This window comes from Lonchura striata, chromosome 1 (assembly GCF_046129695.1).
Source record: "Lonchura striata isolate bLonStr1 chromosome 1, bLonStr1.mat, whole genome shotgun sequence".
NCBI lineage: Eukaryota > Metazoa > Chordata > Aves > Passeriformes > Estrildidae > Lonchura > Lonchura striata.
Window position 1 is genome coordinate 136020865 of NC_134603.1, and position 18756 is coordinate 136039620.

At 35.0% G+C, this 18756-nt stretch overlaps 1 protein-coding gene across 1 annotated transcript in view; it reads right to left on the minus strand.

Annotated features, from left to right (window-relative positions):
* The window catches only part of MINDY3 (MINDY lysine 48 deubiquitinase 3), a 49228-nt gene that overhangs the window by 26015 nt on the left and 4457 nt on the right, over nucleotides 1-18756 (minus strand). The window contains exons 2-10 of the mRNA XM_021551759.2: nucleotides 16416-16495; nucleotides 15233-15290; nucleotides 14626-14799; nucleotides 11052-11103; nucleotides 9082-9196; nucleotides 8577-8650; nucleotides 8040-8119; nucleotides 3420-3490; nucleotides 1162-1242 (exon numbers count right to left, since the gene is read on the minus strand). Coding sequence (XP_021407434.1) covers nucleotides 1162-1242; nucleotides 3420-3490; nucleotides 8040-8119; nucleotides 8577-8650; nucleotides 9082-9196; nucleotides 11052-11103; nucleotides 14626-14799; nucleotides 15233-15290; nucleotides 16416-16495 — 785 coding nt within the window. The remainder of the gene's footprint in view (nucleotides 1-1161; nucleotides 1243-3419; nucleotides 3491-8039; nucleotides 8120-8576; nucleotides 8651-9081; nucleotides 9197-11051; nucleotides 11104-14625; nucleotides 14800-15232; nucleotides 15291-16415; nucleotides 16496-18756) is intronic.

Below are 18756 nucleotides of genomic sequence, written 5' to 3' on the forward strand. Positions count from 1 at the left end.
GAGCAATTATATCTATTTGCATCACACTGCTGTCTATATGGTACTGACTTTGATGATATCATTCAGAAAAACTGAGGATAAAATTTCAAGATTCCTTTACTAGGAAAGATTGGGGAGAGAGTAAAGCAGAAAACAAATACCCAAAGGTGAATAAGGACTTTTCTATTTCATGGAGTAAGGAAGAAAGAATATTTTCTGACATTAGGAATTAATTTGCAAAAAAAAAAAAAAAAAAAAAAAATCAATGTGTAAAACAGGCTTATTCATTTCAAGGATATTTTAAAATTTAAGTTTAAAGTTTAAAAATATACTACTACACAAACTTTCAATATATTGTGGAGGTCTGCTTCTCAGTAAGAAAAATCTAGGCATCTGTTCTGTCTTTCTAAAGATTAGGCAAAAGTTTTACTTAAAGAAATTCCACAGTTTGAGAATTTACACTTTTATCTTTATCATATATTCCAGTATTTATTTTCAAGATTTATAGTTAAAGTTTTAATTAACTTTTTAAGATATTAGGTACTGGGAAGTTAACTTCTAATATATACCAATAATTATACTAGTAGGGTACTATTCAAAGTTTCAGTAAAATTTTTAATCAGAAACAAGTGTTCTATAAAAATAAAATTTAAGGTAAACAACTTGCAATCTTCAACTAAAGAAACAGAAATTGTCTCCTTGGAAAATCTGGTCTAAGATTTTAAACTGAGAGTCCTCCCAAAAGCATTTTATGTTTCACGTGCTACAGTAGATATCTGACAGCATATATATATAAAGAATTATTGTAACAGTCCTGATATCTATTTTAAATCTAGAACAACCAACTACAGATTAAAAGTTGTGAAACTACTGTCAGGGAGATGAAACTACTACATAAATCTCTCTTACACTACAGAAATTTAAGACAGTACTTATCCCAAGCATGGTGCTCCAAAGCATAAACTACTCCCAGCCCAATAAATTAAGCTAAAACTGGAAGACTTCACACTGCAAGTTATAAAATATTGCTGAAGTATGGGAACAACTCTGCCTCCAAGGAAAGGCTTAATTAATAGTTATAGTGATTATGTTTTTACATTGAAGCCACATAAAAGTCACCTTGTAGCAAGAATTTATGTAGTGTTTATCTGCCTGAGGTTACCAAAACCATCTCTAACATACCTTGGCAAAGAAGACTGTGAGGTGTGTTTCACTGCCAAGTATCCAAATGGGAAATTTTGGAGATTTCAAATAGGAGCCAACCTAAAAAGGTACAGCAAAATGAGAAATACAAAGCAAACCCAGAAAGGTCATATAATTAGTCACCAAATTAATAAAAATTTAGTTAGTCAGTTTTCAGAACAGTTAGGACTTCACTGATATAAAATGTTTAATAAAAGCTTGCAGACAAGTACTATGCTTAACAATACTATAATCAGATGCTAATGAAAGGTAGAAGTTTACTTGATTTATTAACTGGTTTTGGATCAATTAATTCAGAATTGACATTTATTTAATAAATATTCAGCCAGTTGCAGTCAGTACACCAACATTCTGCCAACTACATTATTCTTTTTAACTCTGAGATAAACTAAAGGAATTTAATACAGAAAATAAGGACATCAAAGAACAACCTAAAAGGTTCAGGAATTAAAGAGTATTAATGCTGTTTCAATAGTAGAACAGCCAGGACCTGTGACCCCATAGGGGATACTGGATAAGCTCAGGGAGGACTGTTGCCCATGGGTGGGACCCCAGGCTGGAAGAGGTGAAGCACAAATTCCCTTGCAGCCCATAGAGGACCAGCATACAGACTGTACTAATTAATGGTACCAACTCCTCACTGCTGCAGCCAGGCTGGGAACAAGCAAAGGGGTTCATTGCAGCATTAGAATAGATAACCTGGCTTAAAAGGACCAAGAGTGGAGGTTGTAATGGATGTCTTCAATTTGCTGTAAGCCATGATTTGAGTTGCTGTTACAGGAATTACTGTAACAGGAACCACCTGAACCAATGGAGGAACAGTCTTACAAGAAGCAGATGCAGCACAGCAGCGACCTGACCGGACCTGGCTTTGGTGCTCAATGACTCCACACAGCACCACATCTCCTATCCCGAGTGACCACCAGAACAGATGGAGCCCAAAGCCATGGACTAAATAAACTCCAAGGACATTTCATGGACATTGTACAGACATTCAGCAGGGTGGTCAGACTAAGGGAATGACAGATATATTTTAGATCAAAGGGTGGAAAGGGAAGTGGTGGTTAATGAGGTTGTACTGACCAGTGTGGGACCTGAGCATGACATAAATGGTACGGAATAAGGGGTGGAATGTGCTGCTTTGGAATGGAATAGAGTTTATTTTCTTCAGAGTGTCTGGTATGGGGCTGTGTTCTGAATTCATGCTGAACTCAGGGTTGACAATATAGAGATGTTTTTGTTGTTGCTGAGCAGAGCTTACACGGATCCAAGGTTCTGCTTTTTTACAGCCACACTGCCAAGGGAGGCTGGGAGGAGACACAGCTGGGACAGGTGACCCAAAGTGACCAAAGGATATAAAGTGGGAGGGAAGAAGGAGGAATGGGAGGACATTTGGAGTGATGCCAAGTAACTGTTACACTTGATGGGGGTGTGTTATCCTGGACACAGCTGAATGCCTGCCTGTCCATCAAAATCCATAATTAATTTCTCGTTTTGCTTTGCCCGTGTATGTGGCTTTTGTTTTCCCTACTAAACTGCTTTTATCTCGACCCATGAGTTTTTCAGCTTGAACCCTTCTAATTCTCTCCCTGATCCTGCTGCTGGGGGAGCAAGTGAGCAAGTATGTGGGACTTGGAGTTAAACCGTAACAGTAAAGCACACAATTTCTCAAATAAAAACCAGAAATCAAGAAATTCTGTCACAATAGTAAGAAACAATATGGACTAAGGTGAACATCAGCAACTTTCAAATGTTCAGAGATAAATACATAAAATACCTTTTAAATTTTGAATATATTATATTTAGAATACAGTTGCTTAATATTAGTTTTATAATTTTTACTTACGGATATTTATTTTAAATGGAAAACAGTGAAAGCATAAATACAGATCAATAAAATTGCAACATAACAGCAAGCCATTTTGGGACTTCACAGTTTTCAAACCATCTACAAAACTTTAGCTAGAATTATTTCAGTAAAAACTTAAGCTTCTAACTAGCAATAGTCAAGTGATGCAATAAAGTTCTAATTTAAATAACATCAACCAACATATACACAGTAAGATGCATTTAAAAATTTTATATATTTGTCTTAATATATGAATTTGGACATTATTTGAAATAGTTTGAAAAATTTGTATTTGAATAGTACATAGTAAAGCTTTCAGTAATACTGTTAAAAAAGCCCACAACACCTTAATGAAACAAAATTTTAAATCATGTAGAAAACACCTTACCTTACAGTATCTCAGTGATTCCATCAATGTCAAAAAGCCTACTGTTGCCTGTTTGTGTATACCAAGAAGTTCTGTTCAAAAGAAAACAAGCAGTTGTAGTAACAATAGCAAATCATCAAGATAAAGTCAAAAATTGTAACTTCCCTCTCTATAAAACAAGATGTCTGTAAATAAGATCTCAATAAAATAAGAACATATAAGATTATAAAATAAGGTTTTAAGAGGTTCCTGTTGATAGTCTCTTAAAAACCTATTGGACTTTGTAGGAGTTACAAATTGTAAATTGTACTTAAAATTTACATCGCAATTATTCTTAGAAAAATCTAAGAAGAACAGCTATCTTCAAGAAGAGAAAATCCAATATACATGCTTAAATAAATGTTTTTTCCTCTTTTCCTCTTTTTTCTTAGAGTTCCTTGGCCATATTTATCTTAACCATTTCACATTCTGAATATTAAAACACAATTCTTGAAATAGTAATTTTTTAAGCAGAAAAACTAATCTGATTTTCAATACTGACTTCCATTTAAAGCGCTCAAACACACACAGCTGACAGAAATAGCTGAAATATTTATGTACTACTGATTGGAAGAGCACTTACAGAACCTTGAGGTCCTCTAATATAAATAAAGAGAAAGTACTTCAAAATTCAAGCTTTGAACCAAATTATAAAGATCTGGAAGAAGCTCTGGGCTTTTGTATACATCATCTAAGGAGTTCCAAGTACTGTCTGCTTAGAATAGCTCTGCTAGATCCCCAAACACTAACAGGAGCAGTACATACTTGAAGCACACACTGTGATCAATTTAGGAATATCTAGACTTCTTTTATTTTGTTGAGCACTGACTTCCATATTTGAAAGTTCCCTCTAAAACACTAATTCTCAACCATAATTTTTAACAGCAGTCATCTGTGTACAACAGCATAAAAATGACATCTTTATTCATGGGCTAAAGCCTCAGGACCATAGAAACCATTCTGAATTTAAAAGATTCCTGGATTTACAGAAGTGAACTCTGCAGCACCAGGCATGCTATACTCCCGTCACCAACTTCAAGTTTACCTCACTGAACTTTGCAACAGTGCAGAACAGTTATTCTAGTAATGGTTTAATTTTTCCCTTTACTATTAAGAAAAAGTCCCCATATATCCAATTCTGAAAATCAAAACCCAAAAAACTTACAAACATGAGCTTGTTCACTATCTTTGTGTCTGGAAGTACCCCTTCCTTAGAGCATGAGCAATACATATTAAAAGGCTCTCTGCAGTGTAGAATTCTTTGATCTGAAAGCTGGGCTTTCACAGATTACCTTCAAACTCACTTGGAATTAAAATATTCAGAGGTGCACAAATTATCCTCGGCAAAACTCCATTATCTCCCTGGCTAATAGCTGAGTGGCTATAAATTGCCATATGCTGAGACAATTCATCCTTTGAGCTGGGGGAAAGAGAGCTACAGCCCAATTAAAAAAAACTAGTGAAGAATCCTGCAAACTAGGGAGCAGCTAACATACAGAAATAACACATTTATATGTGCAATGAAGGAAACAAGTGGCAGAAGTAAGCAACAGTACATTAGAGAAATAATTTTATGCATCACATATTTCTTAAAACCAGTAACAAAAACCAATGTAAAGTTCTGTCTGCTAAACAAGGGCTTCAGATGTAGGAGCCAATACCTGGGCCCAGAACAACTAAGTCACATGTAAATAATATTTACTATTCAGAAAATTATTCAACATAATGCTATTAAGTATTAATACTTTGATTGAGATTAAGTACTTTGTTTCCCTGAGAGATAACTAGATGAGAACTCTGATAACTAGAGAGTGCTGTGATTCTGGCTACAACAGTAGCCACACAGTGTGATTATTCTGAATAGTTAGTAGTCAAGCTACACAGACTGTGTATTTGTGTAGGAAGCTCCTAGGTTAACTTCAGCTTGTAGTCCCTGATCTACCCATGCCTCCTTCAGAATTAGACAACAGAGAGGAGAGACACAAAAGCAAACACTATTCTCAGATGATTGACTAAGAAACAAAAGGAGACTAGCTGCACTAAATCAAAGTTTATTCTGTGAATAACCTCACCCCACAAAGAGAGAAGATGACTGGAACACATCTGATAACACCAAAGATCAACTAAGAAAATGAATATTTATGCCTCTTGTCACAAAGTTAGTTTCTCTTGCAAAGGACTCAAAGGACTTTTGCAAAGGACTCAAATTTCTGAACCCATTTCTGTTTCCATCCGCATCAGCACAGCGCCACCCAGCGGCCACAGCAGCCCCACAAATGCCTGGCACCGCCCGGGAAAAGCGGTTCCAGCCCTGGCTGCGTTCACAGGAACTGCTACAGCGCATGGAGGAACAGCCCTAAAAAAGCAGTAAAAATACCAACTACCTCCCCATATCTTCACAACGCGGATAGCTGTGGCAAGAGAAGAGATCAGAATAAGAAGAAAGGTTTAAAGGAGAACATGTAGATGGTCAAAGAAGAGATAACATTTCACTGGCATTTTTACCACCAGTAGCCAAGAACAATTCCACTTAGTAACTCGTACCCTATTTGGAAAAGATGCAATATTGTGAGAGCCAGTGCTCTGAGTACAATCTGCAAAGATATGGTAATTCCTCAAGTTTGGAATTCAGTCTGTTCTTTCATCACTGCTGAAATTACTGGCAGTGCCTTTAAAATGGCTTATAAATAATTTTAATTATTCAATAATTAAAAACTGCTTATCTAAATAGTTGAAAAAGAGGTAAAGTGACTTCAGATAACTTCTGAATAAAACAGTATTCAGTCCTTGTTATTTTGATACCTTCAAACCTTCTACATGAAAAGCTCATAAGCATTGTGGTTTTCATGTAGAAGCTGAAGATTTTACACACGAAGAAAAACAAAATCCAAGAGAAACACTCAAAGAAGATGACAAAAATAATTTCTATATAAAGGAAATGTGGTAATGTATCCAAAATTCAGCCTACCCTAAGAAGTTGTGAACAGTACCAACTGCTCTTTAGCTTTCTTTTTGATAGACTGTAACAAATATGGTTATAGACTTAAAACTGTGTATAAGCATGTTCTGGCTGCAATTATCCAATGGCTTCAAGAAAATGGAGGGCTCCCAATATAAAATCCAATTACTTGACTGGTCAGAAAAACTAACAGGACACATAATATCAGATCCTTAAGAACTACTAAAGATCATTTTCTGTTCCTCTGCTCTCCACAAAACGACAGACTCTATGGGAGTTCTTGTTCTAGGTTTTTAGGGCAGAACAGACTGAGAACCTAAATGTTGTCCAGTACTGTGTCCAAAGCAAGTTCAGCATTCTCAGAAAAGAAAAAAAATCCAACTTGGATAACTAAGAAATAAAGATAATCTGTAAGGCAAATGAGGGAATGAACTCACAGTTTTCAAAACCAATATACTGAATTGCGGAACAGCAACTTAGCCTAATGCAAAGGAAAGCTCCTCAAAAATTCAGATTGATTGATTAATCATAATCTAAAAATTGAGACTGATATATCATAATCAAAAAGAGAAAATTAAAAATACTGAAGAAAACATACAGATAAAACCCAGAAGGCTAATTGAAACACATTTCTATTAGAAACAGGGGGGATAAATGACAACAATGTCAAATAGAGGGAAGTTAAATAGAATATTCAAATGACATTCTGTAAGTCTGAAAGCACAGGCTACATGAAATCATAACCAAGTGCAGGTCTAAGATCTCTCAAGGGAGATTATATTACTTGTTCATCATCAAACCAGAGCATTTTGATTCAGGTCTTGCATGAACCTCATTTCAAGTAAATATTTTATGTGCTGACTTAGATGATGGAAAATCATTGTAAGAAACATGCTGATGAACCCGAGATTGATTTTGTAGCAGTTAAAGAGGAGATGTGAACAATTCAAACTGTTCCTGTTTTCATATAATCTCTATTTGTAAAATGAAACCCCAAAACCACAAAAGTCCTCTAATCATGAGCCTCCACTGAATCACTCCACTATGTTAATGTCTTCCTTGTATTGGGGAGCCCAAAACTGGACACACCACTCCATAGGTGGTCCCACAAGTGCCAGAGAGAGGGAAAGAACCACCATTTCTCTTCAGCTGCCGACCACCCTCCTACACAGCCCTTCTTTGCCAGAAGGACACTGAGCACAACTCACTGCCCACAGGGGCCTTGGGTCCTTTTCTACAAGGCTGCTTCCCAGCCAGCCAGTGCTGTTCCATGGGTATATTCCATCCTGGGTGTAGGACTCGGGTGCATCTCGGGACATTACTGTCAGTCCACTTCTCTAGTTTGATGTGGCTGTTTTGAATGGTGGCCTTGTCTTCAAACTTCCCAAATTATAGAGCTTGCACTCCCTTCCATCATCCAGGTCATCAGGTAATGTCTACGTTCAACTTGTAGCTGACAATCCTGTATTCACTGATACTAACATCAATTTTGTGCAGTATGCTTTATTTCCATTTGAAGTCTACTTAATTCAAAGGACAGTAAACAAGGAGACTAACAAAACAGAAATGGAATATATTCTAAATCTATAGGTCAGCATCTCAGAATATGTAAAAATAACAAGCATAAACTAGCACCAACTTACTCATTCCTGAGCATTCTCTGTCTCCATCCCACACATTAGAAACAGCATGTCCAGTCAACAGCAGATTAATCAAACTTTGGCTACACAACAGAAAGAAAATATGTGAGAAATAAGAAATGAAAAAGGATGTGAAATTTATTTCAAAAAAATGTGGTTTTCTGTAACAAAATAAAAAAAATTATTGGATTACCCAAGCAGACATTTTGTAACTATTTTCCATTAACTAGTGTGTATTTTAATTCAGGAATGCTAATTATCATCTCTTCTCTTTCAAACACGAACTTGATATAGAATGTAGGCCTGAATTTGACAATTATGCATCTGAAAATTCAACGAGAATAGAAGCATTTCCTCAGAACTGATGTACTAATAGGAGTTAGCAGTGAAATAGACACACCTTTCAGTGTTGCTTTTAGTTATTTTTAAGTTACAATTGAGTATCTCTTTCAATGTCAGTAACTTCCTAAAAGAATGATCAGTTACAGAAGACCAGAATTAGCCCAAAAATCTATTTTAAGTGGTACCAAACTTTTTTACCTTCCATGACCATAAACAGGATCTATCAATGGCTCAGTTGCATCTTCAATTTCATTTTTTATGTTTTCTATACCCTGTAGAAAAATTAGAAACAATTTTTCTGTCTTAAGGAATGAGCTGCAACATTTATACAACAGAATGCAACAGTGAAACATTGGGAGGCTGATGTTTTTACATGAACTGATAACAGGCTGCTTTCTCTTCAAAGGAAGATGTTTTCAAACATCCTGCAAAGAAGGATGTTTTCAAAATGTGTAAGTCTCCCAGATCAAAAGAGAAAACGACAAAACAGAACCCAGAAAAACCAAAGGACTAAGCCTTTCAAATTTTTAACCTGGAACTGTATGTAACATAGATGAAGATACCATTTCATCCATTTATCTGGACTTGACTTAGTTCATCAGTTTATTTATTCACCTTTTGCAGAAAAAGGGTTACATGATCAAACTTTCTCATAACAAAGAAATAAAACCCACCCAAAAAATACATCAAGCAACCCACAAACCTTTGTCAGTATTACAGAATACAGAAAGAGCAATACTCCAAATCTGTTTGTCCATGCTGAATATTGATCCCAAACTGCAGCCTTCAGTTCAGGGAAGCTTTTGAATGCTCGTTTGCTACAGACAAAAAACAATAACAAACAAACAACAGAAGAGAAGTATGTATTTAGATGAAGCAATAGAATAGTGTCACAAAGCACTACCAAGAATTACTAACACCTAACATGAAAATATCAAAGTAGAACAGCTCTGGTGTTATATACAGAACGATACAGCAGATCCTCTAGAGTTATGGTAACTGCCATCTGCAGATGATAAATAATTCTGGAGCAAAATGCAAAAATGAACTATTTTTATATGCAAACACTAACCATAAAGTTACATATACAAGGGAAAGAGCTGAGTGGCTTGCACCACTACTATAATTCCATAAAACACTGTTACTGAAATTGCAAATAGACTATGTCACCAAAATAACATTTACATTATACAGTGTTCTGAATGACATTCAGCTCATAAACAATGGAGAAATAAACCTTCTGCTTAACCAGGTAAGACAACCTTTCAGGCTTTTGAAGCAATTATTTTATTTCCCATAGGAATTTGACTTTGTTAAGACACTAGCTCTGGAAAAAGCAAATAGTTCAAAACATTGAACAGCGGTACATTGACATTGGGGATACTATCTTATTGCATAATATGGTGACTGCCTGAATGATAAGGTAACACCATGTGATCATATGTTTAAAAAGGAAAAAAACTGAAATAAAAACTGAGGAAGGGAAGAAATTCATCAATATCCCAGTGAAACAACACACTTGCAAATCCTTGGGTAGTTAGAGTTAAATATTACATTTCAGAACACAAACATTAGTTTGAGTAATTCAAACTAGACAATAATCTTAGCTTATCTTACACAAACAGTACATTATTTTCTTTCTGATTTATTGCACACTTTTAGTAAGCTTTGTTTAAAAAAGAAACAAAGATCTACAAATATGTATCCATAGATGGGTTTACTCTGGCTAATACTCTATGTCTAAACATCCTTTCGTCATCAGTAGAGTACCTACAGCATACAAGGTATGCAAGGAAAAGCCAGTTCTGAAATACATCTCATGACTAAAGGCAAATGCCAAAGTATTGATTCCCAGTGAGAATGACAGAAAAAAATTTATTCAGTACCACAAGTCCAAAGACTGAAGGGAAGAGCAGGAGAGGAGGAGAAAGGGTGGGAAATTAGTGTTTTGATCAGCTAAGTTTATAAAAATTTTATATTCTCCTCTTTCTTATTTCCTTATATGACAATAGGTTTAAAAATTAAACTATAATTACCACTGATAAAATGAACTGTGGTTATTTCAGTTGTAATTAGCAACATTTTCCATCTTAGATGTTTTTTGGAATTCTGCTGCTCTTTATTTACTGTTTGGGGATTGATTTGTATAATATTTACCCAACTGTTCACTGTGAAGATAAAAGGCTAACTAGAACTGTGAGCTCTGGATTTAGACCCCCAAAAAAGAACAGTGTTTAAAGTAAGAAACAAAAATCAGTCTTGTATATGAAACATTTTAAAAAAATATTTATTATGATATCTCAAATCAGGAAAAAGTACTGATGACATTATATAATTATTGAAGATTATCATCTTTAACTTAAATGGTAATCTTGATTGGACTCCCAGAACTCTGTTTTCATAAACTTGAAATGCATAAACCATCTAGCCAATTTATCACATTCCATTGCTCCAGTTTTATTTTAAATTCTAATACTTATGCTCAAAATTAAATTCCATTTAAAATGGCAAAAATGCAAAGAAAAAACACAAAATCCTCAAACCAGAAATTGAAATCTAGGTTTAACCTGATGAGTAATACATAAGAAGTTCCTCACCATACCCTTTCCAGGCCTGTGAATATAAATACAACTTCAAAATATTGTATTTTAAATGTTCCAACATATTACTTACTGAATTAATGCATGAAATCGCTCAAAGCCAAGCTCTTCGACAGCCAAGGCAGCTATACACAAGAGACACTTTTCAGCACTACACATGGCAAAAAAATGACACAAGATACACACAGCAAGCTAGAATACTTTCAAGCTCTAATTATATTTTTAATCCTCTCCTGACATTTAAATTTAAATGATTAGTATAAACTAATTTACTGCAACATTAAGATTCCACCACACAAATTAGTAAGAACATTTCTATTTGGACTAATCAATTTATTAAAAGCACAAAGCCACTGGCGTGTTGGAAATATTTGTCATATACTGAGCTGTTGATTTTGTACAAAATGTGGCTGTCACAAAGTCACCAAGCATATGCATACTATAGATATAATTTTGGAGGTCAACAAGAAGTACCATTTCCTAGAAAAGCAAGCATGATTATTTGGATCATTTTATCAGTGTAGGTAAGCTGTATTTTTTCTTTGAATATATACCTCGGTTACCGAAATTTAGTTTGGTTTTTTCCCCTTTAATGGTTATTTATTACAAATGAAAAAAGAATTATTCTAAACAGCATTACACATTCTGTTTTTAAATAAGTTCCCGTTGTTTTCTTTCAATAATGGATAAACAGCCTTTCAAATCAGTGTGTGTCCAGGACATAAAAAAAATACAGCATTAGTGTCTTCCCAAGTTCAACACAGGCTTTATACCTTTCCTTTACCTTTCTGCTAGTAAAGCAGTACACAAAACAGACAGATCTGCTTTCTGATTGATACTACCTGATGCTGAATATTTAAACAATGTTTGATCACCAAGCTACAGAATGTGGCTGCATACAATCCAGTTAAGATCTGAAGCCATTAGGGCTAGTACCACTGATCAATTCTTCCCACCAGAATTCTCCAAAAGGCATTTTATGTCTATTCTGATCGCATTTCGAAAGATGTACTTAATTTGCCCTATATGCAAATAGAACTGATTCTTAAGCAACAGAATACTTTCATTTTCTACTTAAGAAATACAGCAGCAGCCTTAAAAATTTTAGTTTTTGTCATTTGAATAACTATAAGGAATTGCTTAAATTACCAAGAGTAAAATAGGACTTAAAATAATGTATTTTTAAGACATTTTAATAAAATATGAAACAACGAATCTAAATTGCAGAAAATGCTGCAAAAACTAACCTTGCTTGAAGAACACATGTTTTTGTAAGCAGAAGGTTAGAGGGACTAACTCATATAAAGCAATCTTTGAACCTGGGAACTTGCACTACTAATGCCAACACATGGCCAACAATTGACTTCTATACACCACAAAAGCAGATGAAAAATACTATTGCATTCAGTAAGTGTGCTCGAATCCACCTTTTGTTCACAGAGCAGGATGATAGGCAGTTTCATTCTGTTACTAAAGAACAGAGTGAAATGCTAAGATAATTACTATTTGAAATAAAGGGAAATAAGTAGAAATTCTAAAGAGAAGTAGAGCCATACATATCCCAAACAATGCTAAATAAAGACAGTGCTTAGTGGAACGAAAAAGAACAAACAGCAAGAGAATGTGAGATGCATGAGAAATACAATTGTTTAGAAATTCTTTAAAATGATACTGTATCATGCTGTGTCTAAGCATATTTCATTACTTTGTTATAAACATACCCCATATTCAATTCTCAAACACCTGCCATATGGAACTGTATCTGCAATACTCCTTGCTCACCCAACTCATCTCTTAAGTCCTATCAACTATGACAATGCCAGTTTCTATTTTTATTGAGTGCAGCAGCCAAGCAAGAAATAAATGCGATAGCAGCTACACAACTTTACATTACTCACAGTATCTTCTCCTCAACATCTCTGTCCCATCCCTAACCAGGTTAAGATGTTTTACAGGTAAATAGCAGGACAGAGGAAGGGAAAAAAAGCCCAAACCTAAAACAGATCTTAAATCAGTAAGTGTACAGTATTGCACACAGAAGCCAAAATGCCGTACATAGGAGAGGTGCACTCAGTGTCTAGCAGGGAATATGGACTAGAAACAATGAAAGAAATGAACATTGCCCATGACACAAGCAGGCTGTGGAAATATATCCTGGCCTTCCTTGAGCACATTCCATGTTATTAAGGACAAGTCAGGCAGAACTTGAAGACTTGCACAGAAATGTGAAAAAATGAAAAATGTAGTTATGTAATAGAATGGATTAGTTCATAAGTGTCAGGGTTGAGAGTAATTATTAACTTGAGTGTATGTTTAAAAAACATTGTTGAACAGTTTCTACAGTTAAAAGTCCTTTGGAATCAAGCAATACATTAATTAATAAGATCCTGTAGATAACTAGTCTCTGCTTCACTTCATCTAGAAAACAAACTTCCTATCACTGGCAAGACAACTAAAAAAAGGAAAAAAAGAAATTTCAGAGTTACAGCTGCCTTATCTTGCAAAGGATAAAACAAAAAAGTTGCAGATAAAACTTCCTGTTATAATACTTTTTCTTACTTTATAATACTTATTCTTTAAAAAATGCTCACCTTGGAGCTCTTATGGACAGACTGTCTGTTTTTTCAATTAAATATAATTTTAATTATTATTGTTTGAGCCATCTCAAGCACAGGGAGTACTTGCTAGATAGAAGCAGATGAAGATGACTTTGAAAGAGCTCCAGGCACAACAAATTGCTATAACTAGCTGCACACATATAAATTCTATTTGTCCAATTCTTATTTTGTAGTTATGCCACAAACTGATGAATAACATATTCCTTCCACCAAAGGATAGCACCTCTATATGTTCTCATGTGAAGAGATTTTCATACTTCTTAAGGCACAAATTGTGAACAAAAACTAAAAGAAAAAGCAGCTTATCTTTCAACACATTAGATCTTTCCTGTTCAAAGATTAATAAATACATCTCTCTGATCACATGTGAACAGACAAAATTCCCATGTCACTGACTCTGTAGTAGTTAGATATGACTGGATGCCTCATCTTAGTGCAACAGATGCTGTCTCCTGGATCCTTAATGTCAGTAACTCATGAAGAAGTGAAGACATTTGCAAAAAGTAGGTAACTGAAGAACTCCAAACTTCCAAACTACAAAAAAAATATGGTAATTTACCAGAAGGTGATTTAAATTGTTTGGTACTGCACAGACAAATGGAAAAAGGCTACTTCTCCATAACAGAGGATCCAGAATAATTTAGAATAAATAAAGCATTGGAGAATTTTATACAAAATTCTTCTGAAGTCATAAATGACAAGAATTCTTCCAGTGTTAAGAAGCATGTAGATGTTTCAAAATTAAAGATGCATCAGGTCCCAGTAAATTACAAAATAAAATTGAAGATTATGGAAATTGCTGAAATTCTAAAGAAACATATGTGTTAGAACTCCAGTGACAAGGCATCACATTGCTTTCAGCAAAAAGGATGAATGCCTCTAATTACAACAGACAAAAATCTGTCTTTTGCTAATGGAATCACAAAGGCAAACCCCCCACCTGTGAATTAATAAAACAGCAGTGGTCCTTCAAAAACCATGTAATACTTCATTAAGTAATGGGTAATTTAGCACAGAAATGCATCTTACAAGGTTGCTCCTCTTGATGACTAGATTCTGCAGGACTTTCAGAAATACTAGCAGTTTCTTCCGTTGTTTTTCCTCTTATCCATGTTGCCAGACAGTATGACTCAGAATTATCAGAGCAAGCCATTTCCAAAATATCACATAATGTATGACAGAGAAGGTTCTTCTGCTCCTCTTCTGAAAGATCAGAAACCTACATGAGTCTGATTGCTGAGAACCATTGTCATTCATATATAAGCTACTAGTATCTGTTTTATACATGAATGCGATCTAAATAATTATTACTTTTATCTCATTAATTACTAATGTTAATTGCTCTTCAACTATACTGGACCAAAGATTATAAGGCTATCTTTAGAAAAATGTGATTTTACAGGATTTGTAATCCATTCCCTTTCTTAATAAAGGATTTCAATTAAATACTTCTAGAACACAGAAGTATTAAGGACCAGCACAGACCTCAAAAATAGGAGTTCTGAAGCACATAGAATACATATAATATGGACAAACACAAAGTGTGACATATTTTAAGTTTTTTCAACTAATGCATGTTTTACAAATAAAGAAAATGGAAAAAAAAACGAGGGGGGGAAAAAAAGTGTCTGAGTACCTGGACAGTCTCTCCAAGAAGACTTTTCACTGGTAAAAAGCCTCTTCAAAAGGAATGCCTTTGTTACCAAAGAATAAAATATTATTAAAATACAACAAATACAATAAAATAAAAACACTACCTTTTGCATTATGTCACAAGCACCAAAGCATTTTTGCATGTTTTTAAAAGACTTTCAAGCTGCTTACCATTCAGAACAAGACTCTGTGCCTGCCCTGTTTACTGACTTTTCCCTGTCAAACCAGCTACAAAGGTGGCCTCGTAACTACCACTGAGTTTTAACCTTAAGTACACCTCAAATGCACATAGTGCATATTGGCATATGCACCTCCAAACTCACAGGACTGCAGGAATGGAGGCACAAATGTTTTTCAGTATAACTGACCAGTGTTACAAGACATCTCTAGTCACTAACTTTAGTAGATAACAAGCCCACCTCCTTTAACTATTTCAAATAATAACCAGCAGATCAGGTTAAAGAAATCCTACGCATCTCCACATCTCCTATGCTTTGTTTTATCATCAATGCTAACATAATGCTGCAATTAAAAAAAAGCAAAACAAAAAACTCCAAGACACAGAGAAGGAACAATGAAAAAAGAAACTTAATGAAGCAGAGTCTTGCTATATCAGGTATTTTTAGCACCTCAGAAACAGCTGGTTCAGATTTCACCGCTTTCCTGACACATTCACCCTGTTCTCCCATTACAGATATTTTTTTAAAACAGATTTTTTTTAGCAAACATTGTTAGATGTGAAAATAAACTACTTCAAATATTTCTAATACAAAATTACAAAAAAAAAAAAAAAAAATCAGACACTGTGACACATACATTACCCTTAAAGGCAGGGAATTCAAGAGATATGAAAGGATTAGGATTAAATTTGTATCTGATCTTTTCCTTCTCCCTTTTACAATGCATTCCTGATTTTGAAGTTACTTCTGCTTGGATCAGCCTGCTGCATTTCCTCAAACAAATGTCCTTCTGCAAATTTATAGTTTAAAATCAGCCCATGCTCATCCCTGCCTTTTTACAGATGTTTTGTCTCCTCCACACTTTAATTAGGAAATCAAAATACAACTGACCTGCAATTTTTTCATTTTTATTTCAGCTACAAATATATAAAGAACAAATTTTGGGCTCACTGATTTTAAACGATTCCCACAATAAAGGCATCTTACCTGCACAGGTGCTATCACTGCACAAGGGCCACCTTCAAATTGCTCTAATGCAGTTGATTCAGAGTCACTAAAAACAAATCCTGTCAAATGAAAAGATTTTATTTAATTAAATATGTAAACAACTATGTATATTCCTTTCCTAACAGACATGACACCTGATTTATTTACCTTTAAAAATCAGGTTTTTGTTTCCTTGATAATGTAACTGCATATGGTTAAACTATCTGAAGCAAAAAAGTCATGAATACAGATGAAAGGGCAGACATTAATTATTTATATCTTCAATTAAATCATGACCACAAAGGTCCAAGAGTTAGAGTTTTAAACAAAAGAAGTTTTTAACTTAAACCATGGTTTTTATTTTATGATAGTTTATTTCTTATCAATAAATATAAATTGGTCTATTATTTTGTCTACATCTGTAATAAAAATACATCTTGGAACCTTCACTGAACATACAAAATACACTTCTATTCCTGATGAATGGCACAGTCTGCCTCCCACTGATCTCATTTTTGACCTATCAGCACATCCTATTAAGATTGAAATATGCTGAGTGGCTTAAATATTCACTTGCAATCCCTGCATCAAACCTCTTAATGGTGTTCTTTCACAGAATATACACTACATTCACTGAGATGCAACATCACCTATTTCCCCCCTTCAGCTTTAATGCTTTGTATTAATTATTTGCATTTAGAATTATATTACAGTCACATAATAAAGCAAATACTGGAGCAATTGCAGCAAAATTGTTTCATTACCACCTTGCCCTTAAACTTGTCTTTAAGATAGGTGATTGTTATCTTTCATTTCTCATTGATAAATGCACATGCAATTACCTTGATGAAGCTGACACACAGCAACTTAGAGTGAGTGGTGTTTTGCATTATCCTTTTAAGTAATGATAAGATTGTGCCAAAGTCATTCTAGTTCACAGTAATCTAGAAACCATGCAACTGTAGTCAGCAAGTAACCAGCAAACACAAGCAAGTGGGGGCAGGCAGAAAGGGGATACACATGCATCTTATCATGGACTGACAGCATCAGTCTCAGCAGAAAGTTCCATGCTACTCTCCCACAAATTCTCCTCTGCCCAATTCTGCAGGATTACATTCTGCCACAACAAAAGCACTCTAAGCCCTGGATGTGAATTTGAACTGAGGAAATGCATCCCCCCACACTACAGCATGGCAAGTACATCATCCCAAGCAGCAAGAGATAGGACAAGTGCACATTTTGTACATACTTCATCACAGAATAGTAGTTGTTCCACAGCAATGTGAATTTTTATTTTTTTAAAGGATCAGGGTAGACATGGGGTTTCTGCTGTATCTGACCAAAGGCCCCAGGTTATTTTTAACCACATGTGCAAACATACATTACAAAGATGTATTTTATATCCAAAACCTAGGTGCCTATGTCAAGCCGACATACTTAGATCTGGCATCACCTGATGTGGCAATGAAGCTCCATTAATTCCTACTTGAAGCAAAGTTTGCATTAATGCCATTTCACTGCCCTGTTAACATGCCCTACTAAGAAATATTCAATCCCTTTAACTTTCTGAATTGGTTTGTGCAGGCTTGGAATATTAAAAGGTAAGTCCTCCTCTGCTTTGAAGCGTTACTGCATGCCATCTAAGCACACGTCAACAAAAGAGCTTTTTTAGTTTTTTTAATGATTTGTTTCTGCAGGAAAACAACATACTTGGTTGTGGTACCACTAAACCACACTTAAGAAATCTTGAATTTGCTTCACATTCTTCAGGCTTCTTATAGAAGGCATGAACTGTCTCAGTTTAACCCTGCCCTGTTTTTCAAAATTGCTTCCTAAAAACAAAAAACATCAAGTGATCCACCAGAATGAATACAAATATGAAACAGACAATGTAAAGTCGGTATCACACAGAATTTCACAGAATACAACCACAGGCAAAACACATATAAAATACCCAAGGAAAGACTTCTTATTACTTAAATGCTGCTTAATGCTTAATAAATATTAAGATTCTAAAAGCTGTTAAGCAAGACAATGGGCTTCAGGCAGTATGGTCTTGCTCTTTTAAAAAAGTTTTACCTGAGCTGACTTCCAATTCTGTAGAATTTCAGAAATCAGCAGTCCAAACTCCAGCTGAGTTCAAGTCTACCTCAGCCTTAAACCACACCTGCTTACCTTTTTAACCCTCTAAAACAGTCACATTTTGGGCAATCTCTGTAAACACTCATCAAACCCACATCCTTCCTTCCGATCCTTAAGAATGACCTGGCCACCCTTTAAGCTACTAAGATGAGCATCTTTGATCCAGAGTAACTTCTGCTTACTCTCTCTCAGCTTTTCA